The sequence below is a fragment of the Rhinolophus hipposideros genome, assembly GCF_964194185.1.
Source record: "Rhinolophus hipposideros genome assembly, chromosome: 22".
Lineage (NCBI taxonomy): Eukaryota > Metazoa > Chordata > Mammalia > Chiroptera > Rhinolophidae > Rhinolophus > Rhinolophus hipposideros.
In genome coordinates, this window is record NC_138068.1 from 382,169 (window position 1) to 408,843 (window position 26,675).

At 63.9% G+C, this 26,675-nt stretch overlaps 6 protein-coding genes across 12 annotated transcripts in view; 1 reads left to right on the top strand and 5 right to left on the bottom strand.

Moving 5' to 3' along the window:
• Window positions 1-56: 56 nt before the first annotated feature.
• SLC2A4RG (SLC2A4 regulator) lies at window positions 57-3,754 on the bottom strand (the record flags this gene model as incomplete). Its single annotated transcript, XM_081034710.1, is given in 9 exon segments — window positions 57-591; window positions 682-1,128; window positions 1,206-1,306; window positions 1,384-1,568; window positions 1,997-2,106; window positions 3,020-3,159; window positions 3,458-3,586; window positions 3,588-3,734; window positions 3,737-3,754. Coding segments are annotated over 9 exon segments (1,389 nt in total). The 3' UTR covers window positions 57-479.
• On the bottom strand, window positions 3,754-7,249 carry LIME1 (Lck interacting transmembrane adaptor 1). Its single transcript, XM_081034712.1, has 5 exons — window positions 5,805-7,249; window positions 5,605-5,653; window positions 5,441-5,534; window positions 4,973-5,349; window positions 3,754-4,874 (listed from the first exon to the last, which is right to left on the bottom strand). The coding sequence occupies exons 1-5, from the start codon at window positions 5,900-5,902 to the stop codon at window positions 4,638-4,640; spliced, it is 855 nt and encodes a 284-aa protein (XP_080890838.1). The 5' UTR covers window positions 5,903-7,249; the 3' UTR covers window positions 3,754-4,637.
• Window positions 7,250-7,293: 44 nt separating this feature from the next.
• ZGPAT (zinc finger CCCH-type and G-patch domain containing) lies at window positions 7,294-16,193 on the bottom strand. Its single transcript, XM_081034709.1, has 6 exons — window positions 15,186-16,193; window positions 9,654-9,787; window positions 9,301-9,465; window positions 8,410-8,529; window positions 7,912-8,320; window positions 7,294-7,704 (listed from the first exon to the last, which is right to left on the bottom strand). Exons 1-6 carry the CDS (start codon window positions 15,860-15,862, stop codon window positions 7,566-7,568), a joined length of 1,644 nt encoding a protein of 547 aa, XP_080890835.1. The 5' UTR covers window positions 15,863-16,193; the 3' UTR covers window positions 7,294-7,565.
• A 99-nt stretch (window positions 16,194-16,292) lies between these two features.
• Window positions 16,293-21,936, top strand: ARFRP1 (ARF related protein 1). Of its 5 annotated transcripts, XR_013992333.1 has the most exons (9): window positions 16,293-16,394; window positions 17,061-17,159; window positions 17,400-17,487; window positions 17,662-17,744; window positions 19,556-19,637; window positions 19,849-19,919; window positions 20,445-20,545; window positions 20,613-20,754; window positions 21,833-21,936. XR_013992333.1 is itself a non-coding variant. In XM_081034714.1 (8 exons), the coding sequence occupies exons 2-8, from the start codon at window positions 17,067-17,069 to the stop codon at window positions 20,698-20,700; spliced, it is 606 nt and encodes a 201-aa protein (XP_080890840.1). In that variant the 5' UTR covers window positions 16,293-16,394; window positions 17,061-17,066; the 3' UTR covers window positions 20,701-20,799. The 5 variants fall into 5 exon arrangements, 2 of the variants coding, with proteins under 2 accessions (XP_080890840.1, XP_080890839.1); XM_081034714.1 differs by lacking the exon at window positions 21,833-21,936 and having other exon boundaries at window positions 20,613-20,799; XR_013992334.1 differs by lacking the exon at window positions 16,293-16,394 and having other exon boundaries at window positions 16,976-17,159; window positions 21,833-21,929.
• Window positions 21,875-23,548, bottom strand: TNFRSF6B (TNF receptor superfamily member 6b). The gene is made up of 3 exons (XM_081034711.1): window positions 22,973-23,548; window positions 22,684-22,887; window positions 21,875-22,277 (listed from the first exon to the last, which is right to left on the bottom strand). The coding sequence occupies exons 1-3, from the start codon at window positions 23,355-23,357 to the stop codon at window positions 21,991-21,993; spliced, it is 876 nt and encodes a 291-aa protein (XP_080890837.1). The 5' UTR covers window positions 23,358-23,548; the 3' UTR covers window positions 21,875-21,990.
• Window positions 23,549-23,871: 323 nt separating this feature from the next.
• The window catches only part of RTEL1 (regulator of telomere elongation helicase 1), a 30,512-nt gene continuing 27,708 nt past the window's right edge, over window positions 23,872-26,675 (bottom strand). Inside the window, exons 29-35 of one of the 3 annotated variants that reach the window (XM_081033826.1) lie at window positions 26,354-26,552; window positions 26,077-26,217; window positions 25,441-25,557; window positions 25,029-25,262; window positions 24,773-24,934; window positions 24,391-24,671; window positions 23,872-24,275 (exon numbers count right to left, since the gene is read on the bottom strand). In XM_081033826.1, the coding sequence (XP_080889952.1) occupies window positions 24,192-24,275; window positions 24,391-24,671; window positions 24,773-24,934; window positions 25,029-25,262; window positions 25,441-25,557; window positions 26,077-26,217; window positions 26,354-26,552 (1,218 nt within the window). In that variant the 3' untranslated portion in view covers window positions 23,872-24,191. The remainder of the gene's footprint in view (window positions 24,276-24,390; window positions 24,672-24,772; window positions 24,935-25,028; window positions 25,263-25,440; window positions 25,558-26,076; window positions 26,218-26,353; window positions 26,553-26,675) is intronic. The other 2 variants (XM_081033827.1, XM_081033828.1) reach the window with 2 other exon arrangements.

Here is a 26,675-nt window from a genome sequence, read left to right on the forward strand (position 1 = left end):
GCATGTGGCAGAGTCCCAGTTCCACGTCCTTTCCCCCAGGAGGAAGGCACACTTCTGGAAAAATCCCAAACCTTTAATTTTTCTCCTCACCTGGCAAGATACCTGAGCTTTGCAAACATGGTACCAATGTCAGCCCTGGGCCCTTGAACCATCAGGTCACCTGTGGGCTGGGAGGCCCCTCCCCGAAACCCCTCAAAGTGCACCCGGGACTGGCTCCCATGTGACCTCAATCCCGGGTCCATCCGCTGCACCCTTGACAAGTCCATGGACAGGCAGGGAGGGCAGTTACCCCCGGGGACCCTGGGGCTTTAGTGCAAAAGGCTGGTTTCTTCAGAGGCACTTTGAGTGGCGGGCCCCTCCTCCACCTCTGGGGGTCCCCATTAAAAAGTAGACCCTGCAGCTAGGAGAGACCCCAGGCAGGGCTGGGGGTGGAGCTTGGTGTCCTCTAACTCCCGAGGGAGAATGCGGGGCGACTAGGCTCAGTCCAGGAAGCGCCTGCAGGCCTTTTTCCAGCGGCAGGCAGCGCACCACAGGTCCCGGTGCTCCGTGCCATACACCTTCCGGCACTTTTTGGCGTCACCTCGGGGCTTCCTGGGGGAGCACACAGGGGAATGGAGCGCTGTTGGGCCGGGACCTCCCCCGCCTGGCGCCTGCCCGCGGCCCCTCAAAACACACACGCACCTCAGGCTGGCACCAAGCTTGGAGGGCAGGGCGGGCATGCAGGTCCCGCCTGTGGTGGGCTGTGGCTCCAGCTGGGTGGGTGCCAGGCAGCCCTGAGAGGAGATAACACGGTGGTCTCGCTCCCCTCCAGAGCGCCCGGAGACCCGGCCCCAGTGGCTGCCCGTGACCTCACCCACTTGGTAGGCGTGGTCACTGCGGCACACCTGGGTGGTTGCCACAGAGCTCAGCCCCGGGGGTGGGGATAGGGCCAGTGGGTGCAGCAAGCCAGGCAGGGCCCGGGGCTCCGGCAGCTCCACATGAGGGCATGCGGGCAGCATGGAGGCTGCGGGGGACATCGGTGTCAGGCTGGAAAGCCCGTTGGTCAGCGCATCCAGACCAATATCCAGCTCCGTGTAGTAGAAGTCCTCTTCGCCATCACCATCGCTCTGCTCTGGCTCCGCCTGCCGCCTGACGGGGACACAGCAGGTGGGAGCTGAAGCGGTGGCCCAGTGGCCTGCCCCACCCCCACCTGCCGGCCACCGCACCCCAGGTGCACCAGGCGGATGTGTCTCTGCATCGTGGACGCCGAGCTCAGCACCTTCCCACAGCGCTTCCACAGACACTGGAACAGGACCTGCACCGAGCTCTGGGTGACAAGGGCCAGGGTCAGGTTCAGCCGCCCACCCGTGTGTACCCCAGCCCAGTGCTGCCCCCAGGGCTCACCTTCCTTTTCCTAGGGGCAGTCTCCCCAAACAGGAAGTGGGCTGCCTCAGGGGGCAGTGGGGGCGATGGGGTGGCTGGGGAGGTCTGCTCACTGGCCAGGTCCCAGCCCCAGTCCCCACTGGGGCCGCTGCCGTAACTGCCTCGCGGCCTCACCAGGCTCTCCTGCCAGGGCTGTAAGCCAGGCTCTGCGGGGACATGCCAGGCCAGTGTCAGGACATCCTTGACTCAGGCTGCTGTGCAGGAGCTGCAGTCATCAGTCCCTTGAACTCTGAGCCTCACCTGCTTATCTGTTCACAGGTGACTTTGGTGGGCAAAACCCTCTTGGAGGAGGCAGTAGCAAGGAGGAGCTGGCCACAGCAGCTTGGGTACTAACCTCCCTAACACAGGAAGGATAAAGGGGGAAAGCCTGTGTGGGGCAGTAACTGGTCAGCCAGGTGTATATGGAAAGGTCATGGAGACTTGTGGCCTGGGGCACTGGGGCTTTGGCCTCAGGGAGGGGGGTCCTGATGTCCTGTTTACAATGTGATGCTGTTCCCCGGCCCCAGGTTCTGGAGGAACAGTGGCCCTGGGCCCTGCCTCCACCCCTGCACCATGCCATATCTCTAAGTCTCACCTGTGCTAAAAGCTGCAGCTGGAGCCCCAAGCAGGAGGGGGCTAGTGGACAGGCTTGTGAGGGCTGCAGCTGCCATGACCTCATCCAGCCAGGCTTTTCCTTGGGGGGCTCTGGAGGAAAAGGGGGTGGGGGTGGTGGGTGGGGCCCAGTAAGCACTCCGGACCCCTCCCCTGGCTAGGCACACGCGTGCAGGCCTGGGCACGTGTGTGCACAGCAGGCTCCCTTCTGCAGGCTCTGGGCAGGAGGCCCAGCTCCACCCCCAGCTCGGGTTGCAGGGCCCCAGATCTCCAGGAACCCCCAGGAGCAGGGCCTGGGCCGGGGTCTCCCTGAAGCCTTAGTTATCTGCGTCCAAGGCTTTGTTCCAGGTGTCTCCAGACCCTGGTGCTGGACGAGGGTCTAAGGCCCCACTGGTGGGGCCAGGGCGCTGAGAAGCCCAACCCTCCCCTAATCACACATTAACCAGGGCTGTGAGACAGCAGCTGTGGGCCTAGGGCCAGGCGGGGAGGGTGGGGGGCAGGAGCAGCTAGCAGTCAGCAGCAGCCAGGGGAAACGCCTCCAAGCAGAAGTGGGTCTCCAGGCCCCAGCCGGCTGGCCAGAGCCCACTCCTGCCTGTGCAGCCACTAGTCCAGGTTGTTGGGCACCCAAGAGGGTTTCACTGCAGGGCTGGAGAGATGGCGTCAGAAGCCTGGGGACTCCTGGGCAGTGGACTCCACGCCGGGGCACAGCCTCAAATGCACACAGAGACTGACAGCGGCCCCCTCCCAGCTCTGACCTATGGCCCCCAGGGATTGAGGGGAACAAGAGATACTAACACACTTATCGTTTCTACTCAAGTCTTCCAGGGCTGGAGAGCTGAGGGTGTGGTCAGGAACTCAGTTCGGGACCCTGACCTGCCCCGAAACAAGCCCCCACCACCACCACCGTAGGGGGTGTCAAGAAGACCAGCCTGCGTCCCATCCACCACCCCTGCACACAAGAGAGCACGTGTGCGCACGCCCACCTCGGCCAGGCGGGCCGGCTCACCTGTGCGCGGGCACCTGGCTGTGCGTCGACGGTGTCTGGGCTCCTGCCGCCGCCCCCGCCCACGTCCCCGGGTCCCGCGGCTCTGGTTCCTGCGGGGTCGCGAACTCCAAGCCCGCAAAGCCGCCGCTAACGGCAGGGCCCTGCGGACCGGGTGTGCTCAGCGGAGGCAGCGGACCGGTGCCCCAGTGCCCACACCAGATCCGCTGGGAGCCCCCACAAACCGGCTGCGGCCGGCGCGCCCCTCCCCGGCTCCAAGCCCGAGCGGGCGCGGCGGGAAGCGCTCCCGGCAGCAAGTGCCCCCAGCGGCCCGGCCCAGCCCCGCGGACCCACGGACACGCACGGGCCGCCGTCCCGCCCCCGGGGGCCCAAAGTTTGTGCAGCCCCGACGCCATCTTTGCAGCGAGCGCACAGTGGCGGCCAGTCCCCGGCGCCCGGTACCTGCGGCGGCGCGGGCACCGACACGAACGCGGCCGCGGGGTCCCGGCCGGCTGCCCGGGGCGGGGGGCGCCTGCAGCCCGGACTGGGCGCCGGGGGGCGCTCGGCCTGCATGGCCCGCGGGTCGGGAACCGAGGCTGCAGCGGCGAGGGCGGACGCTCGGGACGCAGCCCCGGGCCGGGCCGGGCTGGCGGGGCCGCCGACCCCCGCCCTGGATCGACAGCCGGCAGCGCCGCGCCGCCCCGAAGCTGTGACCTGCCCCGCCCCCTCCGCGCGGCCCCGCCCCCGGCGCGCGCCCATTGGTCTGCGCGCTGTATCAACATTCTGAGGTGGACCGTGGCCCGGGCCAGCCGCGCTCCCATTGGTCTGCGCTCTGAGGCCCCGCCCCGGGCCGGCTGCTCCCGCGCGGGCCGCGGGTGGGGGCCCAGCTCGTGGCACCCGGCCTCCGGGACGCCCCTGGCCTTTGCGAAGTCCTGGCCGGCACGCGCTGCCACCGCCGACGGGGAGGGCCGGCTTCCTCGCGGGGTTGCCCTCGTGCGGAGCTGCCAGATCCGGGGAAGGGGCCGCGTCTCCTTGGCGGGCTTCCTGGGAGCAGGCTATTCTTTAACGCAGGACTACCCACCACTCTCACCCCTTATGTAACCCAGGGCTGGATGGTGGAGCCCTCCTTTGGCGTTCAGGGTCCAAGTCCCACCCTAGGGCGGCCACCCTGCCGTCGGCGGCACTGCCATATAGAACCTGTTGGGCCTGGGGACTCTCACCCCTAGGCCCGCCCCACTCCCTGCGGTCTTTCAATCTGACCGAGGGCCTGTGGCCTCAGGTGACAGGGCCCAGGCACCAAGAAGGGAGAGCGCTTGCACCCGAGGTAAGAGGGTGTCTTTACTCCTTCCAGACAACCCCACCCCTCCGGCTTTCAAGAAGAGATGGCTGTGAGGCGCGATATGTCCATCTTCCCTGAGCTGGGGATTTATTAAGACGCGGCTGGGAGAGGCCAGGCAGCTAGGGCCCTCAAGACGGGCAGCCCTGGGATCTGGGATTTGTGCTGCCAGCTGTGCGTGTGGTGGGGGGCCGGGCCCCACACTGCAGGAACATCTGTACTTGGTGTTCAGGGCAGGGAGGGAATGGAGTCGCCTCCCTAGGCTGAGGCGTGGGGGGAAGCAGGAGGCCTTCATGTCTACTCATGCTAATAGCTACATCTGGGGGGTTCCTGGCAGTCAGGGGCCCGCATTTCCTGGATGCTCTCATACACGTTTTCCAGGAGGCCCTTGTCCACACTCAGGCCCCTGAGTTGGGGGGCCTCACAGGCCAGGTTGCTCCCCCGAGTCAGACTCACTCCCCCGTCCCTGGGGTACTGCTGGTCTGTGGCAGGTTCTGGGTCTCTCCTTTTCGGCTTGTTGACTCTGGAGTACAGGATGTCCACCTGCAGAGAGAGAGCCAACCCAGGGAGAGGTCAGCAGCGTCCACTCTGATGAGGACATGCCCAGCTCCTCCCACCCCCCCTCACACCCTCTGCTTTACCTGAATGGCTGGGGTCCCCTCGGCTCTCCCCTGCTCCAGGCCTTGGGGCCCCAGACCTGCTCCCTTGAACTTCTGGATGCAAGCATATTCAGCCACCACGGACCTGGCCTCAGGCCCAGGTCTGGCACAGCTTCTGGTCAGCCGTGCTCCTGCCCACACGACAGGGCTGGCTGCCAGGCTGGCCCTGGGGATCGCAGCCAGCCCCACGTTGGAATAGGTGGCCTCATGGCTGATGGAGAGCTGGGTGGCAGAGGTAGCAGGCCCCGGCCGGGGCAGTTCCCGCTGTGAGAAGGCTGCCTGGGGCCTGGTGGTGCCTCTGGACCCCTCCAGACATTGCAGGCGCAAGAGATCCATGCTGACAGGCCGCGGGGCTGGGGCTAGGGTCAGGGCAGAGGTCACTTGGGTGGGTTAAGGGGGCACAGTGTGGCAAAGCCCACCCACAGCCTGACCACTCCCAGCTCAGCTCACCCCTGCAGCCTGGAGGGCTCCGGCATAGCTCATGCAACCTGGTGTCCGACTTGCTGAGGGAGCAGAGGTGCGGTTGCCTCAGCAGTGGCAGTGACTGGGGGCAAGGAAGGCTGGTTGGTCCCCTGCTGACCGCGCCCTGGCCCAGGGGAGAGCCTGGCACTCACCTGCATCACGCTGCCCTGCAGCTCTGACTGCTGCCTCCGCGCCTGCTTCCTGGGGGCAAGAGGGCGGTGAGGCCAGGGAGGCAGAGATGGGGGCGGGGGCTTCAGCCTCTGGTCCAAGGAGGGCCTGCCTGGAGCCCTGCCCCTCTGGCCGCACAGCTGAGCCAGACTCCACGTGGAACCCAGACAAAGGATGGACATACCTGTGGCAGGCTGTGCACAGCACCCAGAGCCAAAGGACCAGGGCCAGGCACCCTAGGACCCAGAGGGTGGGTGGGGCCGAGGACATCTGTGGCCCCATCCTGTGAAGTCCTGCACCAGCCTGGAGGCAGAAGACAGGGTGCTAGGGGCTGACTGAGAGTCTGGGCACCCCCTGGCAGCCTCACTGCTGAGCCTCACACTGTTGAGCGCTGTGACTCAGCACAGGAAACCCCAAGCGCTGCCCCTCCCTCCTGCTGAGGCCGAGAGGACAGCCTCAGCGCCCACCTTCCCGCCTCTGGCTGGGGGCTCCTGGGCAGGTTTGAAGTGTGCTCTTCCTGGTCCCCAGGAGGAAGCACCCAAGTCATCGAGGATGACCCAGATGGCCACAGTGTGGCCAGTGAGGAGGGGGGGCAGCTGTGACGTGGCCAAAGCCTCGCTGTGGTCACTGCGGCCCAAACCTGAGAGCTGGGGAGGCCCCTTCGGCCACACCCATGAGCCTTGGAGCCTCAGGCCAGCCTCACCTATAGCCATTCTTTTCCCAGACATCTGTCTGAGGTGATGCCCCTGGCCATTCACTAGAGCCGGAAGCCCCGAAGGGCTGGATTCAGGGCTCTTAGCAGGGCTGTAGGGGACGGGGGTCCACCCACAACTGGCACGGCCCTTTAGTCCAGTCTGCCCAGACCCAGGGAGTGGGCGTCCCACACCAGAGGGCCCAGGCTGCTCACCTGATCACAGCCCAGGTCCCAACGCCCTGACCCGGTAGGGCCTAGTCTCCCAGAACCCAGCACTTACCTGCCCCCAGGAGGGCACCAAGGGGCCTGGAGACCTGGCCAGGCTGGAGGCCAGAGCAGGCACTTACCAAGGCCATGGGCACAGTGGTACCTCGTCAGCCCTGTCTGGGGCAAGCCGGGCGGCTCGGCACCCCAAGGAGTGGTGCCTTTCTGCAGCTCTCGGCAGAGCTCCCCACCTCACTTCCTGCCTGTGGGTCTGACTGCATCTCAACGCGGGTGCAGCTGCTCCTGCCGCAGCCCGGCAACCTCACCCACCTGCTGCTGCCCCCGCCTGGGGTCTAGACATTAGTCAGAGGGTGTGTGCTGAGAGCCGACCTCCCGTCATCACCCAACCAGGTGGGCATGCGCAAGCGAGGAGACAGACAGGGCACAGGAAGGGGTGGTCTCGTGCCGCTGAGGCTCATGGGTGTGGCTGTGGGTGAACCTAGGGCTTCCAGACCCACCCCCAGGTCTTCCTGCCCATTCATAGCTCCGTGAGGGCCTGAGAAGGGCCAGTCACCTCCCACCACGCACCCCATTTGTGGCTGTCAGGCATCATGGAGGGACCCAGGTTCTGATCCTAGGCTCCATCTCAGAGCCCCATCTGGGAGAGCAGGGAGAATGAGTGCTCCTGGGCTCTCGGCCTCTAGCCGCGGCCTCACCCGCCCCTCCCTGCCACGCCCCACAGCCCCTTCTCCCCAAAGACACAGTCAGCCGGGCCTCCACTGACACCACAGCACGGTCACTTTAATGTCCATCCCAGCAAGACTCCCTAAGACACTGGCAGGTAGGCTCAGTGGGCAGCTGACGTGAGAACGTGACCCTGCAGCCCGTCTCCACTTGGCAGTGTTCACAGCCCCATGCTGGCCAGAAGGCTGCCTGCAGTCTAGCCTGGGAGTGGCTGGCCGTCTCCTGGCGGCATCTTGTTGCTGGGCAACGCCTGGTCTTCCTGAGGGCAGCTGGGAGCCAGCGGAGCCATCCACTGTGCAGGGCTTAGAACTCTGTCATTTTCCTGTGGGTGTCTGCCTTGCCCTGTGCCCGCTGCAGGCCCGCCTCCTGGGCCCGGAGCTGCCCCAGCTGCCGCTGGGCTCCTGCCAGCTTCTCCTGCAGCTGGGCCACTGTCACGCTGTACCTAGAGAGAGGCCTCCAGTCACACAAAGGCCCAGGCTGCTGTGGCCACAGCCCGTCCTGCTGCCAAAAGCCAGAGCCTCCTCAGAGGCAGCCCATCGCCCTCGGTTGGGGCGAGCTCTTGCAGGTGAACTGTGGGCTGGGTGCCCAGAGCAGGGCTGGAGGCATGGTCACCCCGGGCCCTGCCCTCTGCAGAGTTCCACCCCCATACCGGCCGGTGTTGCGGGCGAGGGCCTCCTGGATGCTTCGGATGTCCCGCTGGGCCTGCTCGATCTTCTCCTCCGTCTGGAAGAGCCGCAGGCTCAGGGCCCGCTTGGCGTTCTTGCTGGCGTGGTACATCTCCTTGCTGCTCCCCCTCCCTGGGAGGGCTGACCCTGCCTCCAGCGCCCCAGGAGCCTGGCCTCGCAGCTTCTCGTTCAGAAAGTCGAACACGCCCCGAGGGGGCGGGCGGCCCCCGGGCCTGCCACCTCGCCCCCGGCACTTCGGGGGCCTGTTGGGGCCAGCCTTGCTGCCCTTGGCCCCCTTCTGCAGGGTCTCCATGCACTGGTCCAGCGACTTCCCTCGAGGGAGCACAACGGCGTGGATGGGCTCCACCCGGCCCTCTCCGTGCCGGCCCAGACCTGGGGACACACGAGGCTGGCACCACTGCTCCTGGGCCCCAGGGGTGCTGTGGCAGCCCCACCCCCTCCTTGCTGAGGCACAGACTCACCCTTGCCAAACTCGTAGCCCATCTTGGCAAGGAGCCTGGAGCCTATGCCCCGGGTGTGTACCTCCCAGCCAGCGAAGGTGGAGCTGCAGGGCCCGTGGTCCGGGGTGCTGGCTTCCACCACTGCAAGAAATAGAGAGCAGTGGCTGGGCCCAGCTGGACTCAAGAGTACCCTGGGCTCTGGCCAACATTAGCCCAAAGCTCACAGCTCTGGGACAGGGCCACGATCCCCTGCCCCTCGGCCTCTGCCCGTGGTGTCGTGTGACAGTAGGCAGAGCTGATGGCAGAGTCTGACACAGTCGGCCCAGGCCACAGGAGTGCCGGCCTCTCCCCAGAGGGCCCCCTCACCCCCAACCCCCTTCCCATGGCTAGTGGCACGTGCTCAGCGCAGTGTCTCCCTCCATCACCTCGGACATGGACCATCCCACAGGACTGCCGCCTCCCCGCACCATCCTAACTGACCCCTCTGGAGGGCTGTACAGGGCCAGCCAGTCCCCTTTCCTGGAACGCTCTGCCCCCGGCTGACCCGACACAGCCCGTCCCCTGCCAGCCAGGCACTGGAGGAGCAGCTCCTTCCTGCACTCCAGGCCCCCCTCCACGTGGGCCCACTCCCTCGGCATCGCCTGCCTCTGCACCCCGCCCCTCATGGCCTCCCCTCAAATGTGCACCAAGTGGGACTGTCATGGCTACCCACGCGCCTCTGTAGGTCTCCCCACGTGCTGTGGGGCCCCACCAGCATCATGGACCAGGCACAGCTTGCGCCTCTGCCCTCAGCCTCTCCAGCTGTCTGCTCAGCTGGTCAAGGTCCCTGCCTGCTGGGAGCCTCCCAGGGTGACGGATGCCAAGCCTGCCCTCGGCCCCTCTCTGGCTTCTGGGACCGAGACATCGCCACACCTTTGGCATAGCTGGCATCGCCCTCGTCGCCCTCGCCGCCGCCGTCTGAGTCAGAGGACCCTGCGGGCTCTGCACGCAGTGGGGGTAGGACGCTGTCCCCTTCTAGCACAGCCTCCTTCAGCAGCAGCGACTCAAACTTCACTGTGTAATAGCCACTGTCCACATCTGGAGGCAGGGGACAAAGACAGGCCAGGTCAGTGGCCTGAACAGCTGGTAGGAGCCACACTGGGAGTTGGGAGCAAGGTGGGGCCAAGACCGGGGGCAGTCAAGGAGTGGTCATCGGGGAATAACGTGTGAAGAAGGAGAGGGCTCCCCAGGGAGGGCCCTGCCAGTGAGGCCCAGGGCAGCCTCACCAGTGATTCGTGCTGGGTACCAGAGACCATCCTGCTGCTTGGCCAGACACGCCGAGCCAGCCTGCAGGGAGCTTAGGTCCGGGTCCTGGAAGGGACGCAGCTCGTCCATGGAGACCACCTGCCCGTGGGAGAACCTGCAGAGAGGGCCGCAGGGGAGGGGATCAGACACGGCCCAGCAGGGCAGGAGAACCCAGGAGAGCCAAGCCTACATGCCTGGGCATTGCCCTGCCAGGAGGGAGACAGGGACATACACACACGTGCGCGTGTGCACACACACGTATGCGCCTGTGTGATACCTGTGTACACACATGTGCGCACACACACAATCCATACCCACACACACGTGCACATGGGTTGTACACACAAGCATGCACACACCCATGCACACACCTGCGCACGCTCTGTCTCACTCTTGCTCTCGAGATGGACATGGCTATCCCGAGGTCAAGATGCCTCCCGCTGCCCCAGCTTTCCACGCCAGAGGAACAACGCTGCTGGCAGATGACTGTGAGGACGCCCAGGAGCCTCTCCACCAGCCAGCCAGCCCCAGACAGGATCTGATAGTCAAGGCGGCTGTGTGTGCTCACAGGACTGAGTCGTCCCCAAACCCACCAGGAGAACCCAGTTCTGATAGCTGCCTTGGCTTTTGCAGATCCGTGAACCAGTGAGATTAAAATTGAAACAGAGAGCGGGGAGACGGAGAGAAGGAGGAGGAAACATGAGCACAGAAAAAGATTGCAACCTTTTACTTTGCCAAATAAAGACACGAGGAAAGGAACACACATCCACCTCCACTGCACCATCATTTCAAAGTGGAGACTGGCTGAACGCTACGCCAGCAACCGAGGACACGGAGCCAGTGCCGGGCATGGCTGTCCCGGACAGGGGTCAGTGGGAAGAAGAGCGAGGGGGAAAGGGAAGGTGTTTCAGTCGTATCCCATGGCGACAGAGATGGCCTCAGACGGCTCTCCCCGCAGGACTCCAGCCGTTCCCTCACACCTGGCTGTCCTCAGACACACAGGGTACTGCCAACGGCCGAGTGGCACCAGCAGCGGCAAGGCCGGACCCCAAATTACTGCAGCAGAGACTGGGATTGGAAAGCCCCATACCACGTAGGAGCAAAACAACATGTTCAAAAGGGGAGGACTAAACCCAGGGTCGCACACACGCAGGCACACGCACATGCACGCACACACACACACATGCACACCGACAGACACCACCAGTTAAACCTTTCTGCAGAAATCTTCAGTGATCTTAGACCCCTTAAAATTTGGTATACTCCTTAAACCCAGCCAGCACTTCAAAACAACGACTCTAAGATAATAATAATGAAAGTGTGCAAAGGTTCAGCCACGAGGCTGTTAGCCCAATACTAAAGACTTGGAAATGACCAGAATTTCCAATCACGAGAAGCAGTTAATGGCAAACCCGTAAAATGATTTCAAAACTCAGAGAATGGGCACACTGGCCCATGGCATGAAGAGCCCCACGCATACAAAACTTCACACAGGACAGGAAGTGTGACAAATGAGTCAGGGAAAGGTGCACTAAGCATTTCAGAAGGGAAAACGTAAAATTTGTTTTTTCATATTAAAAACACCCAAAAACTCAATCACCCACCTCACAACATTCATAGAAACACATACCAGAGTAAATCAAAACTTGAACCTGAAAACAAGCACCCAGAACAACAGAGAAGACCCTGAGCTCCAGCCATGGCCAAGTGTGCAGAGGTCACTGAATGCTCTCCACAGAAATATGAGGCAAAACTGTGAAGCTCACAGCTCTAGAGCTCTGCAAACTGACGCAGACACATACCGAGAAGAGATGGTGCCTGAAAAACTGCCCGGCTTTGGGACAGAAGTGGGGGACTGCTCCCGCCTGCCCAAGTCACCCAACATGAGCCTCACTGGCAAAAGCAGCTGCAGAGGCTGCAAACCAGAGCCTGGCAGCTAAAAGCGGTGAAACTGGTCGACACCACAGAGAAGACGGACAACTCTGGAGCAGGCACTGAGCCTACCAGGCATGTTAACAGGCAGACCGTGAAAATGAAAGGGCACCGAAGGGACCCACTGTCCACAAGCCCCTGGCTCCCTGGGAAACTTGGTGCATGTATCAACTCCAGGACACGCCAGGACAAAGTGAAAGCAAAGAGACTGGGGCTGGTGAGGTGGGAATGAGCCCTTAATTCACACAGATCAACTGGCTGAGGGCGGACACCTTTTGGGAAAGAAGTGTTAGAGCACAGTCTCTGCCTAAATCACTGGCTGACCACTAAGCTACACAGACACAGAGGAACTCCTAAGAAGCCAGGCTAAAAAAGAAAATTAAAAATCTGAGTAGACGGACCGGCCCGGTGGCTCAGGCGGTTAGAGCTCGGTGCTCCTAACTCCGAAGGCTGCCGGTTCGATTCCCACATGGGCCAGAGGGCTCTCAACCACAAGGCTGCCAGTTCAACCCCTCGAGTCCCGCAAGGGATGGTGGGCAGTGCCCCCTGCAACGAGGATTGAATACGGCACCTTGAGCTGAGCTGCCACTGAGCTCCCAGATGGCTCAGTTGGTTGGAGCCAATTTGAGCTGGAGCTGTCCTGCGCCCTCCACAACTAAGACTGGAAGTCAACAACTTGACTTGGAAAAAGTCCTAGAAGTACACACTATTCCCCAATAAGTCCTGTTCCCCTTACCCAATAAAATCTTTAAAAAAAATAAAAAAATAGGGATCATAAATGTGGAATTTATATAAAAGGAATCAAATGGAAACTCCAGAGCTGAAAAGTCAATAACTAAAATGAATTCACTACACGGACACTTCTGGTTTCTGGTCTGGCATGTAAGAAGCCTGGAAGTCACCTCTCCGTCCTCACAAAAACAAAAAGGAGAAAGTAGAACACACGGTAAAGTCGACAACTTTTCTAGACTCATTAGAGAAGTGAGGTCTCAAAGCCAAGTGCAGCCCCAAATGTGGAGAGTCCGACAAGTAGACGCAGAGAATCACCACCCGCCAGCAGCAGCCGCCCCAGGGCACAGCCCCGGACAGGGCGCTGACTGCCGACTGCTGGACGAGCCTGAGAACCAAAGCCTCTGGGGCCTGTCCTTAGCCGGCTCCACACTTCTGTGTTTTACTTCGGGAGCTCCACTGAGTTCTCACAATAAATACTGGAGAAAAATTCCCTGCGCTTGGGCAGAGGGAGAGAAAAAGGGGCCATTGTGAAACACACCAGGGCACTCTGTTCTTCTTTACAAGGCTGCCCTCGGGGAAGCCAGCTCACCAGAGCCTGGCCTGCTGGGGCCTTATCAGAGCCTGACAGAAGGGGGGGGGGGTTAGGTAAACCCCAGCTCTAGGCTCTTCTCGCCATCCTGCCTCGCGCATGCACATGTGCATGCGTGCGTGCATCTGAGACGCACACATGCAGTCCTTAGTCCAGAGGCCTAGTTTTACTAAAACACTGAGATCTACAAAGTATGACAATTAAGTTCGCAAACTTGCTGCAACAGTGTTGCTAACCTTTGTTGATATCAGAGGGATTGTTCATGATGAATTTGTACCAACTGGACACGCAGTTAACCAAGTTTACTACTTGCAAGTGCTGAAAAGGCTGCGTGAAAAAGTTAGACCTGAACTTTTCGCCAACAGTTCACGGCTCCTGCATCACGACAATGCACCAGCTCACACGGCACTGTCTGTGAGGGGGTTTTTAGCCAGTAAACAAATAACTGTACTGGAACACCCTCTCTACTCACCTGATCTGGCCCCCAATGACTTCTTTCTTTACCCGAAGAGAAAGGAAATATGGAAAAGAAGACATTCTGATGACATTCAGGACATCAAGGGTAATACGACGACAGCTCTGAGGGCCATTCCAGAAAAAGAGTTCCAAAATTGCTTTGAAGGGGGGACTAGGCGCTGGTGTCAGAGCATAGTTTCCCAAGGGGAGGACTTCAAAGGTGACCATCGTGATATTCAGCAATGAGGAATGGAGCACTTTTTCTAGGAGGAGTCCGCGAACTTCACTGTCCGACCTGTAACCACAGGACGCTTCCCCTCATTACTCACCACATCACTGCAGGCCTGTTTACCGCGGTTCCTTCTAGCCAGTACATCATGTCTGGCTATCAAGAAAAAAATTACAAAACATACTAAAAGGCAAAAAAACACAGTATACCAAAACATGAATAATGGAATGCCAAAAGGAGGAGAGAAAGGCGCAGAAAAATGTTTGCAGAATTAAAGAATAATGGCTGAAAAGGTCCCAAATTTGATGCAAGACATGCATCCAAGTAGTATAAACTCAAGAAGACCCACACTAGAACACATTGTGATCAAACTGCTGGAACCCAAAGACAAAGAGAAAATCTGCAAAGCAGCAAAAGAGAAGTTAGTGACTCTTCACTGACCAGGGGCCTCCGTGAGATAAAGAGGATGGGGGAACCCACCCGAAGAGGTTCCCACTTTGCCAAGGGTGGGAAAATGGGAGCCTCGGTAAGGATCAGAATCACAGTGCATTGAAATCTATCAAATATACTTAAATCCATGGGTCCATAAGGATATTAAATATTTTTAGAAAGCGAATTCATCATCTTCTCAGGATGAAAGAGAACCAATTCATTACCTCGGAAACTAAGTAAATGAAACAGAAAAACCCTGCCTTTTCTGCATGAACTGTATCACTGGGTAGACAAATCGTAGGCGACGGGAAGCATCTCTTTATAACATTCCAGCTAATGTTATTCCAGCTAATAAACAAAAACGAACTCACAGAATGAAAAGATCTCTATTTTACAACCCCCCCAGAGTCAATGGATAGGGCATGGAGCCTCAATGGCTGCCAAGATGACAAGAGGCAAAGTGGCCAAGTGGTCACCCGGTGCCCCCTGGTGAACGAGCAGCACCTGAGGCTTGCCGTGTGATCGACACGCTGGCCGCCAGCCTGGGGTGCACAGGCGAGTGCTTCCCTGCACTGGGTTGTGCACTGATGGCCCAAAGGGCCATCAACGGTGCCACTGTGAGGCCAGGGAAGGCAGGGACAGGGTGTGTGCAGCGGTGTCCACCCCGTGGTGGTAAGCCGCAAAAACTCCAGGAGGTGACCACCCTAAAGGGCAGGACAGTGGTCATTTCTGGAGGAGGGAGAAGGCTGTGTTGGGTTGTGATGTAAGGAGGGACTCCAAGGGCGCTCGGCAAACTTGTAGTTTTGATCTGAGCGGTGATTACAAGGGTGTTACAATAATTCCCCATACTGTACGTTTACTTCCTGTACCCGGTTGTATCTTACAGTAACGAGATAAAAACTAACAGTCGGTGTCCTTACTACCTTTAGAAACTGTTGTGAGTTCTGCGCACAGACTAGCGCATTCCACTGTCGGTTTCACGAAGCCAAGCACACGCGTGCAGGGGGACACTGCCCTAAGGACCCACGGCCTGAGCTCTGCCCGTGAGCGCCGTGCGGGCCAGAGGAGCGCGGAGGGCCAGCCACGCCCCCGGTCCCCCCGCGAGCCCACGTCGCCCCAGGGCCCAGGAGCGAGGGGCTTTACCTGCAGTGCTCCTGGAAGCGGCACTTCCCCTCCAGGTAGAACGGGCAGGTCTTGAGGGCCTTGTGGGTGGGGTACAGGTAGAGGACGCGGACGCCTGCGGAGCCATCGCGGGCCTCTTCTGCGCCCACGACCATGGCATTGTGGTACTCCAGGGTGCCCCAGGGGCTGTAGTAGGGGGCGTTCACCTTCCTGCCGCTCAGCTCCTCCTGCTCCTGCTCCTGCTCCTCGCCGTCCTCCTCCTCGTCCCCGTCCTCGTCCTGCTCCTCCTCCTCCTCCTCGTCCCCGTCCTCCTCCTGCTCCTCGTCCCCGTCCCCGTCCCCGTCCCCGTCCTCCTCCCCCGGCCCAGGCCGGCCGCGTTCCGGCCCCGCCTCTGGTTCAGGACCGGGGCCCGGCTGTGCCCTGGGGGCTGCTGGCACCTCGGCAATGGGCTCCGGGAGGGCCAGGTGGTCGGCGCCGTCCCGGGCCGGGCGCCCTCCGTCCAGCGCGGCCAGCAGCTTGCTCTTCCTCACCGACGCCAGGCTGGCCTCCGTGAGCCGGATCAGCTCCTTCAGGTCGCCGTGCAGCTGGCGCAGGTCGGCCAGCGCCGACGGGTCCAGGCCGGCGCCCAGGGCCCGCTCCACCTGCTGCAGCTGCGCGCCGTAGGCGAGCAGGGCGGCCTGCAGGCTCTCCTCGTCCATGCTGCCGGCGGCTGCTCCCGGGGCCGCGGGGAGCGCGGGGCGGCCGCCGGAGCGTGTGCGCCTCCCGCCCGTCCGGGGCGCGAAAACGGGCTGCGACACGGTATCAGCTCGAGCGCAAGGGCAGAACCGGCCCCTGGCCGCCGGCCGCCGGGGTCTGCGCGCTCGGTTTCCTCGGTCTCCCCGGGATCCTCTCAGGACGCCGCCCCCGCCCCCAGCCCCCAGCCTCCGGGGCCGCCGGCCTCCGCTGGCCCTGTCACCTCGGGCCCGGGCCCGGTCGCCCTGACCGCGCCCCTCTTCCCAGGCCCGGCTCCTCTTCCGCGCAGTCCGGCCGCGCCATAGAGTGCGCGCCGGCCTCGTCGGCTAGAGCGGCCCGGGGCCGGGCTTCCGCCGTCGCAGCCGCCGCCGGAAGTGCCTGCCGCGGGGGCCGCCGGGACGGCTCCGCCCCCTTCTGGAGGCCGGCCGGGTCCCATCGGGCGCCGCGCGGGGTCAGCGGGGTGGGCGCGCGGTCGCTCCGCGGCCCCGGCGAGCACAGGTAGGCCGGGGCCGGGTCGTCGCCCCCGGGCGGGCGGAGCAGGGCCCCGGGCCCGAGGGCGGGGCGGCCGGGTCGCGGGCCCCGAAAGCCGGTGTCAGAGCGGCTGTCGGGCTCCGAGGCCTCCCGCCGCCGTGTGTCCACGCCACCAGCCTCCTGCCGGGCTGCTCCGGGGCCGCAGCGACCGGCCACCGCACGCACCGCCGCCTGCAGAAAGCGCAGCGTCCCCGTTAACGCGGGCACAGGGCCCTGCTGCGTGTTTACCGGGCGCCCGCCGTGCGCCTCCGAGGGGCGGCCCGGGGGGCGGCGTGCTGAGCGCGGCCAGCCCTGGCTGTGGTCCTGAGGCCGGAGGAAGCCGAGGCCCGGCCTGCACTCGGGATGCACATGCCTCGGGGGCCGGGAGGGGGCGCGACGAGCCCACGCAGTGGTGCGGGGGGCGTTACGGGGGCGAGTGCGCGGGGCAGAGTGCGTGGGGCCGGGGCGGGGGGGGGCGGCGCGGGGGGCGGGGCGGGGGCGGGGGCGGGGCGGGGCGGGGGCGGGGCCGGCGCGGGGGGCGGGGCGGGGCGGGGGCGGGGCCGGCCCTGACCGCAGGGCGGAGCTGGCGCAGGGAGGCGCGGTGACATGGCCTCCGACGGTGACATGGCCTCCGACGACGTCTCGCGCGCCCAGGGCAGGATGTACACGCTGCTGTCGGGGCTGTACAAGTACGTGTTCCAGAAGGACGAGTACTGCATCCTGATCCTGGGTCTGGACAATGCTGGGAAGACGGTAGGCGCCTGCTCCTGCCACCCCACCCCGGGGTCTGGTCCTTTGGTTTTAGACCTGTAGCGGCCTGTTCGTTGCCCGGACAGAATCCAAACCCGTGGGCCATGGGACAGTCACCAAGTGCTTTAAAAGCGAAACGGTCTGTTCTGTTTTAAACTAATAGGCCCCGGAAGGGGCATTTGGGAAGCCGACTTGTAAAGCCACACCAGCCCTTATCTGGTGCCTGTCTCGGTCTCTCCCCAGACCTTCTTGGAGCAGTCAAAAACCCGGTTTAACAAGGACTACCGGGGCATGAGTCTCTCCAAAATCACCACCACCGTGGGTCTAAACAGTAAGAGGGCCCCTGAGGGCTGTGGTTTGGGGGCAGACCCCCGAGGACGCTGTGACACCCACAGGCCTGCAGGCGGCCTGAGCCCTGGGTGCAGCCTGTGCTCCCGCTAGCCCGTGGTCAAGAAGCACCCGGGAGAGCTGGGCCACAGCCTCACCCCTGTTCCTCTCTCCCCAGTCGGCACTGTGGACGTGGGGAAGGCGCGCCTCATGTTCTGGGACTTAGGAGGGCAGGAAGAGCTGCAGTCTCTGTGGGACAAGGTGAGACAGATGCCACGTAGCCCCTGCCCTCGGGCCGTGTCTCTCCGAACGGCACCTGTGGTCTCCTGCCTTTTCTGACAAGTCCTCAGACCACCTTCCCTCTGGTCAGCAGCTCCCGTCACCCCTGGTTTTCCTGAGGCTTCCCCCTCAATCCTATCCTGCTTCCCAAGTCACTCCCCTGAGAATGACAACACACTCAGTTCCTTTGGCCTTAGAGATTTTGTTGCTAATGAACACAGGACGAGACAGAAGATCGCCGAGAACAGACGTGGGGAAGGCACGGCCTGGTGGCAGCTTCACTACCAGGCCTGAGGCTCCCCACTCTCTCCTCTCCACTCTGGCCTGGGGCTCGTCCTCCATGGTGTCCCCTTCCACATCAGGGGAGGGTGTCCTCAGAGGCCCACAGCAGCTGCCTTCTCTTTTGACATAGAGTTTGGCCATTTCTGAGATTCTCCCCACACTAAAGCAGGAGTTGGTCCCCAGCTCAGCCTGTGTCAGGCACTGGGGTCCAGCAGTGAGCAGGATACACCCAGCTCCTGCCCTTAGGGGCTCTTCCCCATGGACTGGCCTGGTGGCTTCGGTGCAGCCCAACGCTGGGGGCACAGACGTGCCCTTCCCAACACTTACTGCCCGTGTACTTAGAACTGAGTGAGTCACCCTCCCTGGTCCTCTTCCAAAGTGTCCCTCCTGCTCTCACTTCCCGCCACAAGGTCCGCTTCCGTCCTGTGGCCACAAGGTTAGGCCATTTCAGTTGTACTGACACCAGACCAAGCCAGAGTCGTCTTGTCTGAACCCCAGACCCACATGGGGAGTGAGACAACTGGACATTCTGTCACAGGGCAGGGTCTCAGGAGCTGATGCTGAGACGTAGGGAGGGGTGCAGGGTGCGTGTCAGCTTCTGGAAGGGAGTGGGCATTTCCACCAGGCTGCAGACCCCACACTGGCCCTTTCTGCACAGACCTCATACATTGCGGGGCCTAGCAGCTGTCGGGTGTAGCCAGATGGCCATTCTGCCGCCTGGAGTCCCCATAGAGGAGCTGCAGTCCTCCAGAGAAGTCCCTGTGTGCGGGACTTGTGGCCTGTGAACCCCAGGGCTGCCTTCTCTGTAGCAAGTACAGACACAGCACCTTGCCTCAGACTGGTGGGGTCACACCCAAGAATGTGCCAGAGCGTCCTCCAGCTCGGTGACCACTGGCTCTTCCTGCCCAGCTAGCAGGACCTCTGGCTGTGACAGGCAGGAGAGCCAGGGCAAAGTGGCAGAGATTCTGCTATGTGCCCCACGTGAGTGCGGATGTTGGCAGTGCTCTAGTGGGGCAGACAGTGGGCTCGCCAGCTGCATGGCTGCCCCTCGAGGGCCCCTGTGGTGCCTCTGGCCCTTCCTGCAGACCCCAGGCTCCTGCAGGGAAGGCCTGTCGGGGCTCCTGTGAGGCTGCTGCCCCAAGTAAGCACAGATCTCAGCCCGGTGATCTGCCTCGGTCCTTGTCGGGATAGCTGCTTGGAATGTGGCACTGGCCTAAGCCCTTTGGTGGCTTTTGTAGACCGGCTTGGTCTGGGCTCTTCAGGCCCCAAGCCTCACCTGTCCCCTTGAGCCACCATCAGGCTGGCGGTCTGGGAGGTTTGCAGGAGCAAATGCTGGAGTAGGTTGGGTGCAGCACCCAGGAAGTGGGCAGGGGAGGTGGCCGCCCATCCAAGGCCAGCCCTGACAGGTCTGGGGACGCAGCTCCATTCCGCCCTAGCTCTCCACCCCCAGAAAGCCCTCCAGAAGGGTGCCTGAATGCCCAGGGTACAGCCCCCTTCTTGCCCCTCCCCAGTACTATGCGGAGTGCCACGGTGTCATCTACGTCATCGACTCCACGGACGAAGAGAGACTGTCGGAGTCCAAGCAAGCTTTCGGTGAGCACAGCCTGGTGGGGCTGGGGGTTGCTCAGGCCACGTGTCTGGAGTTGGGCCCATGCTCGGTCAGGAGGGCCCTGGCCACCAGGGATAGTGTCCACTCCTGCGGAGAGGTCGCAGGGATGTGGGGCCCCTGGCTTGCGATGGGCTGGGCTGGGCTGGGCAGTCGGGTGGACGAAGGGTGCTCACCGCTGTCTCTCCCCCCTACCAGAGAAGGTGGTCGCAAGTGAGGCTCTGGACGGCGTCCCCATCCTGGTGCTGGCCAACAAGCAGGATGTCGAGGTGAGCCTGCCCATTGCCCTGGCTCCGGGGGCCTGTTCCAGGGGAGGCCCACCCCCCTCGGATACCCCAAGCCACATGAGTCGGGGGACACAGCTCTCCTGAGGCCTCCCCTGCCCTCCCCTGGGGGGGGCAGTGCCCTGTCCTTCCCTGTTACCCTTGGCTGTGTGTGGCAGAGCCTAGAGTGCAGAAACCCAGAGGAAAGCTCTGGAGAGAAAAGACCAAGGCACCCCTACCCTGTCAGCCGCCATCCCCGGCCCCCAGGCCCAATCTCAGCTGACCAGCCACTGCTCAGTGACTGTCCCCGTGGAGGGGGCTCCGCCTGGCGGTGGCCCGTTTGGAACCCTGTGTCCTGCCTGCAGGCAACCTGAGGGTCTAGGTGCATCTTAGACCACTGGTCCGTCCAGCCTGAGGCCCGACGCTGGCAGGCCTCCTCCTGGGCAGAGAGGCCACAGGGCCAGTACTGCCTGCCACCCCCTGGCCCCCAGCCCGGCAGCCTGGCAGCCCCTCCCTTCTCGCCTCCCGCAGCCGTGCCTCTCGATCCCCGACATCAAGACGGCCTTCAGCGACTGCATCGCTAAGATCGGGCGGCGGGACTGCCTGACCCAGGCCTGCTCGGCCCTCACAGGGTGAGTGGGGGCGTCCCCTGCGGCCGGGCTCCTGGGCGGCCCCCCCTCATGCCGCTTGTCTCCACAGCAATGGCGTGCGCGAGGGCATCGAGTGGATGGTGAAGTGCGTGGTGCGGAACATGCGCCGGCCGCCACGGCACAGGGACATCACGTAGGCGCGTCCTGTGCCCAGCAGCAGGGTCCCTGCGGGTTCCAGCCACCATCCTGGGGTGGGGTTGGCTTCCTCTTTTTCTGAACACAAACTTTTCTTTGCACCCAGAGGCTTCTGCACAATGTTGGGCGCAGCGGGCCTGGGGGCAGCTCGCCCGGGGCGAGGCTTGAGGGGACCTGCAGGAAAGGGGGCTTTTCCCTCAGCGGTGGGGCCCGGTGATTCTGGAGGGGCTGGGAGCTGGCGTCACCTTCAGGGAGACCTGGCCTACATCCCCCAAGGCCAGCAGGGCTAAACGTGTGCAAAGTGGAGATGGGCAGTGTGGCTCCTGTCTGTTGTCCCTCCAGGCGCCCGTGGCTGGGTGGTGGACACCCGACAGTACAGTGACCACAGCACAAGGGGCTCCCCCGCACTGCCTTCCTGCTTCTGTGGGAATGGCCTGGCCACAGCCAGAGACCTGGTGGCTTCATGTCCTAGAGTCAGGTTCCTCCAGACTGCCCGCTCTTCAGTGGGGGCCTGAGAGGAGTTGTTGGGAAAAGGGATGAGTCCAGTGGTGGGGGGAACCCAGCTGCAGGTGAAGTGACTCATGAGGAGTCCTGGCTGTGAGGTCCCATCCCTCCCTCAGGGCCCCTTGGGTTCAGACAGGGGCTCCTGGGCCCGTGGGGAGGGGAGCGGAGGGGAGGGCAGCCAGGGCTGGACGTCCCATTCCATGCCCCTCTTGCGCTGGAACAGTCTGCCCCAGAGGGAAGAGCCGTTTCCCAGAATGTACGCTGGCCCCGGGAAGGTGTTTGGCTGGTCCCTCCTGGGAAGTCCCCTGCCAGTGGGGCGTGGGTGGAACGCGAGGGGGGGAGGGGCCAGTCTCTTGGGTCCTGCTCCACAGCGGAGCCCTGGCACTGCCCCTGCGTGCTGCTCGCAGGCCAGCCCTGACCCACCCTCTACACTGTCCTAACCGCCGAGAGCTCGCCTGGGGGGCTCAGTGAGCCTGCGGGTTCCCTGCTGTGCCCCACAGCTGGAAGGGGCATACCTGCCACCCTCTGGCCACCTCCCACGACCCTCCCCCCATCGAGGGTCTGTCCCAGGGTGTGAGGTAACCCGAGGACCAGGGAAGCGCGGGTGCCACCCAGGTGTTTCCCCACCAGGTGTCTCCACCGGCTTCTGAGCAGACACCTCCTTCAACTGTACAGGAGTTTTACAAAACGGCTTTATAAAAAATAAACTTCCTCAGCGTGATGGGAGCCGGATCAGTAGCCTCCTTTGGTGCGGCTGGGGGACGGCTCACTTTAAATAGGGGAGGCGCTCAGGGGGCCTGGAGGAAGTGCGCGCGGACAGTGCGCTCCAGCCCGGGCAGCCTGGCCACGTGCAGCGCGCGCAGCAGCCCCGCGGCCAACGCGCCCGGCCGCGCCCGGCGGAGCTCCGTGAGCTGCTGCCACAGCTTGTGTTGCACGGCCGCACGGCCTTCCCTGGGCGACGCCGGACTCCGCGCGCCGGGGCCCGCCAGGGCCTGCTGCAGCCGCTGGAGCCGCTTCAAGGCGATGTCCTGGAAAGCCACGAAGTCCACGAGGGCACGCTCACACTCCTCGGGTCCTGCAGGGGTCAGAGCGAGGGGGTTCGGCCGGTCCTGCGCACAGAGTCCGTCCTCCCTCCACGAGGCCGTGGAACTCGCCGTGCCCACAGCTGGGAGTGACCTGCCGGGACTGCGCTTTCCCCAGGGGCGAGATGCGACACGGGACCTGCCACTTCACTGCGAGCTGTTTACACTCTGGGTCTCAGCTTCCCAATGTCCGTCGGGTGTGGGGGGGACAGCACCTCCCGCCAGCGCGGAAGCCCCAGCGCAGTGCACTCGCCGGAGCCTCCCCCGCGGCCCAAGCTCCCCGCGCGGCTCCGGGCCCCACCCCGCTTCCGGAAGCCCCTCCCAGGGGCCGCTAAATGCCTCCTCGAGCCAGGCCTGGACACAGGCACAGGCTGACCCCGCCGGCCCCGCCCGCCTCACCTGGTCCCCCCGGCTCCGGCGTGCCGAGTGGGAAGCCCGCGCAGCTGGTACACAGCGCGTCGCGAAAGGGGGAGCCTGGAACGTTGAGGGCCAGGCCCAGGGCTGTGCAGTTGCGGTGAGGCTGGCACGGCTCGGAGCGGGAGCTGTTGGCTGAGAAGGTGCCCGGGGGACACGGCTGGCACTGCGTGTTCTGGCTGGGGGTGCCTGTGAACAGATGGAGAAGACGGGGTCAAGGGGAGCTGGGCTGGACTCCCGGCCCGGCTCCGCCCCCCGAGCGCCCCGCACCCACCGGGGGCCACCACGCCCGCGCCGGGCGGGCAGGGCGCGTGCTCCAGGCAGAAGCCAGCGTGCGCGAAGAAGCCCGGGACGCAGCGGCAGGCGCGGTTGTGAGTGGCGGCGCACGGCCGCGTCTCCTCCTCGTGCTCCCCGCAGATGACGTTGCAGTAGCGGCAGCGCTCCAGGTAGTTCCAGAATTGCGTGTAGTGGCGCTGCGGACAAGCGCCGCACGTCGTGGGGCCGTCCCGGCGGCACGGCCGCTGCACGAAGGTGCCCGGGGGGCACTGGCCGCACACCAGCCACTCCCCCGTGTCGGCGTCCCGCCACCGGTAGGTGGGCGCGCCCGCCGCCGCCCCGCGCACAGCCAGTGCCAGCAGAAAGGCGGGCAGCGCCCTCATGGTCCTCCCTGAAGCGGGGGCAACGGTTCTCAGCCGGGACGCCAGACGTGCCGCGGTCCCGCCCGCCCTACCTGCAGCCGCCCTCGCACTCCGGCTCCCGCCTCCTTATATGGGCCGGCCCCGCCACGCCCCGGGGGCGGGGCCGGGACCTCCAGGGGGCCACGCTCTGATCCAGTCGTGGGCCACGGCCACGTCACAGCCCCTGCCGCCGGCCTGGCGCCAGCCCTCCCCACGACCCAGCGCAGGGGGCAGTCCTGTGGGCCCTTCCCAGCACCTTCCCATGACCCAGTGACCGGATCAGTCAGCAGTCAGCGGGCTGGAAGTGGGGGGTATTCCCGGCTCCTTTATGCTCTGGTGTCACCGTGTCTTCCTGTCCAGCTGTGGACTGAGGCTGAGCCAAGTTTGAACAAAGTGCTCTTGGGACAGTGGGAGGGGGACCCTGCACAGACGCCCTCATCCATTCTCCCTGGCACCCTCAAACCCCACCACCAAGCTCAGGCCACGTAGACAGAACACAGTAGTGCCAGAAGCTTTATTAGAGCACTGCCACCTGACAGAACAGGTCCACTTCCCTGGCACGGGTCCCAAAAATGTCCATCCTTCCGGGTCGTGGGCTCAGCTTCAAAGCCCCTGAGGCTGACCCACAGGCCAGCAGACAGAACCCTCTCCCAGGCGTGCCCAGACCCTGGCCTCCCTGATGGGTGGGCTCTGGCGAAGAGGCAGCTGGGGCTGGGCCTGGCCTGCCCCCAGCCAACAGGCAGATGTCCAGTCTGGACCAGGGAAGGGGCAGCCTGGGCCTCCACAGACCCTGCAGTGCTCAGAAGGTCCCTACAGTCACTGGGGCTCCGGCCAGAAGATCTGCGAGAGGCTCTGCTTCCTGGTGGTGGCATAGCAGGCAGGGCACGTCCTCCTATTGGCCTGTGAAGACACAGGGCGCTGGACATGCCTGATGGGCATGGCTGACCACTCCACCCCTCAGCCCACCACGTGCAGTGGCACCAGGCAGCCGTGTCCCTGGGGTCCGGCCACCGACCTGGAGGTGCTGTTGCCAGCAGGCCCGGCAGCAGTGAAAGTCACAGGAGGGGCACTGGAAGGGGACCGCTTCCTCCGCCCTGCAGCCGGGGCACAGCAGGCCTGCCGCAGGGGCCGCTGTGAGCGCCGCCGGCCTGTTGCTAGGGCCGGCCTCCCACGCCCCTACAGGAGGCCTACCACACTGAGACTGCGTGTGTCCCAGGGGGTCCCCGGGGGGCCGCCGTGTCAGGAAGGAGGAGGTCTTGCTGTGAGTCGTCCCTGGCCTCTCCTGCTCCGAGGGGCCTGGAGACAACCATGGGTCCGAGGGGCGCCTGGGCACACATCTACTGCCACCCCTGCCCGGCTGAGCAGGACTCCAGGGATGGCAGGACGGGTCGCCCTACCTGGCCCGGGAGCCCCGGCGGCGAGGTCGGGAGGCACGGTGGGGCTCCCCTCCCGGCGTCCCGGCGTCCCGGTGCTCGCGCCTGGGGCAGGTTGGCCGGTCAGGTCTGCGCACGTCTGCCGGAAGCGTTCCTTGTGGTGTGGACGCACGAACATGCTGAACCCTGCGGGCGGCGGCGGCGGTGGAGGCAGCGTTCAGGCCCCGCCCGGGGCCCGCCCCCCGGCCCGCCCCCCACCCCCAAGCCCCTCGCCACTTGCTCTGCAGCAGGGCCAAGTCCTCTGGCCTCGACGTGGTAAGTGCCGCCACCACAGCCACCACCTTCTCGAAGTCATCGTCCCGTTTGTAGGCGGTCAGTGCTGCCAGGAGCTGGCTACTGCTTGCAGACCCCAAGGCCCGGCGGGCATCTGCCAAGTAGGCCCTCACGGCCAGCTGGCCCCGCGCCTCTGCTCTAGCGGCTCCAGACCCCCTTTGCCAACAACCGCTGGGGTCTCCTGGAGGAGAGGTAACACGGCTCAGACGGTGTCGGGGTCCAGGAGCCCAGGGTCTGGGGATGCCTGTGTCAGCCTCCCTCGCTCTGGGGTGCGGAACTAGGGAGGCCCCCAGGAGACTCCCCCTCCAGGGTTTTTCAGCTCCTGGTTCTGACACGAAGCCTCTTCAGGGACCAGGTACCTTGGGGTGGTGGCCTGGAGGCCAAGTGGGGCCCACCCTGGTTCAGATGTTCTCCAGGGTCCAGCTGCCTGGCCGCGCCCTGGGACAGGGTCAGCTTGGAGTCAGGCTGCCTCCTTCCTGAAGAAACATGGAGATGCAGGAGTCATCCAACTGGTCCCTGAGGGTCCGAAGTGCTCCCTAGGGAAGAAGCATGTCTGTCCAAGGGGAGACTGGGCCTCACAACGCTCCTGGGACCACAGCAGGAGGACCTATGACTCACACATTCCCATGGACAGCTGGGAGGGGCAGGTGCAAGGACATCCCAATGTGCACCAAGCCCAGCGGGGGCGGGCGCGGGACTCTCAGCCTGGAAAGTCCCCTCCCACGAGCAATGGGACATTCCAAAGCCAGGCTCCCTGGCTCTGCAGGTGCAGGGCCCACTCCAGATAGATGAGGGGCCAGAGCCCCAGGATGTCCTGCAGTAAGCCCCAGGTGCAGGACGGCCAGGCTCCCCACGTGGTACCAGCCCGCAGTGATCTGCCAGTTCTCAGGCAGGAACAGGGAGGCTAGCCCCAGTGAGGACCCAGCCCAGGGCCCCACCCGCTAGGCCCCACCCGAGGGTGAGTCTGAGGGTCCTGCTGGTCAAGCGCTGCTCACCACTGGGCTCCAAGGCTGGTCGTGCCCACTGGCCAGGGGGAAGGCTGTGCTTGGGCAAGTTACCGCAGCCCTGGCCCGTCAGCTGCAGGCAGAGCTGCTCAAACCGCTCCTTGTGGTGGGGCCGCACGAACTGGTAGAAGCCTGTCAGAAGGGATGCTGCAGCCAGTGCCGGGCTGGAGCCCCGCGATTGTGGGCCACCGCCCAGACCTCTTCTAGGGAGCAGGGAACGACATGGAGCCTGGCGCCCGCTCTACGCCCACAGCACCCCCCAGGGCACCTTGGAGCAGCTTGTGCTTCCTGGGGTCCTCGGCAAAGAGCGGGCCGAGACGGTCTGCCAGGGCCTGGAAGTCATCGGAGCCCTTGTAGTCCTGCAGGGTCTGGGTGAAGACGGCGAAGCTGGCCTGGCTCAGCGCCTGCTTCACGGCCACCATGAACAGCCTGGCCCTGCCCGCCTGGGCTCCAGCCGCCGGCTCCTCCTGCAGGACACACGGCCGGCGCGCCCCATCAGACACACCATCAGACACACCAACCCTGCCCCGTCCCAGGGAGGGGCTGGCCACCAGGCTGGAGTCCCAGGGAAAGCAGCCAGGAGGAGCCTG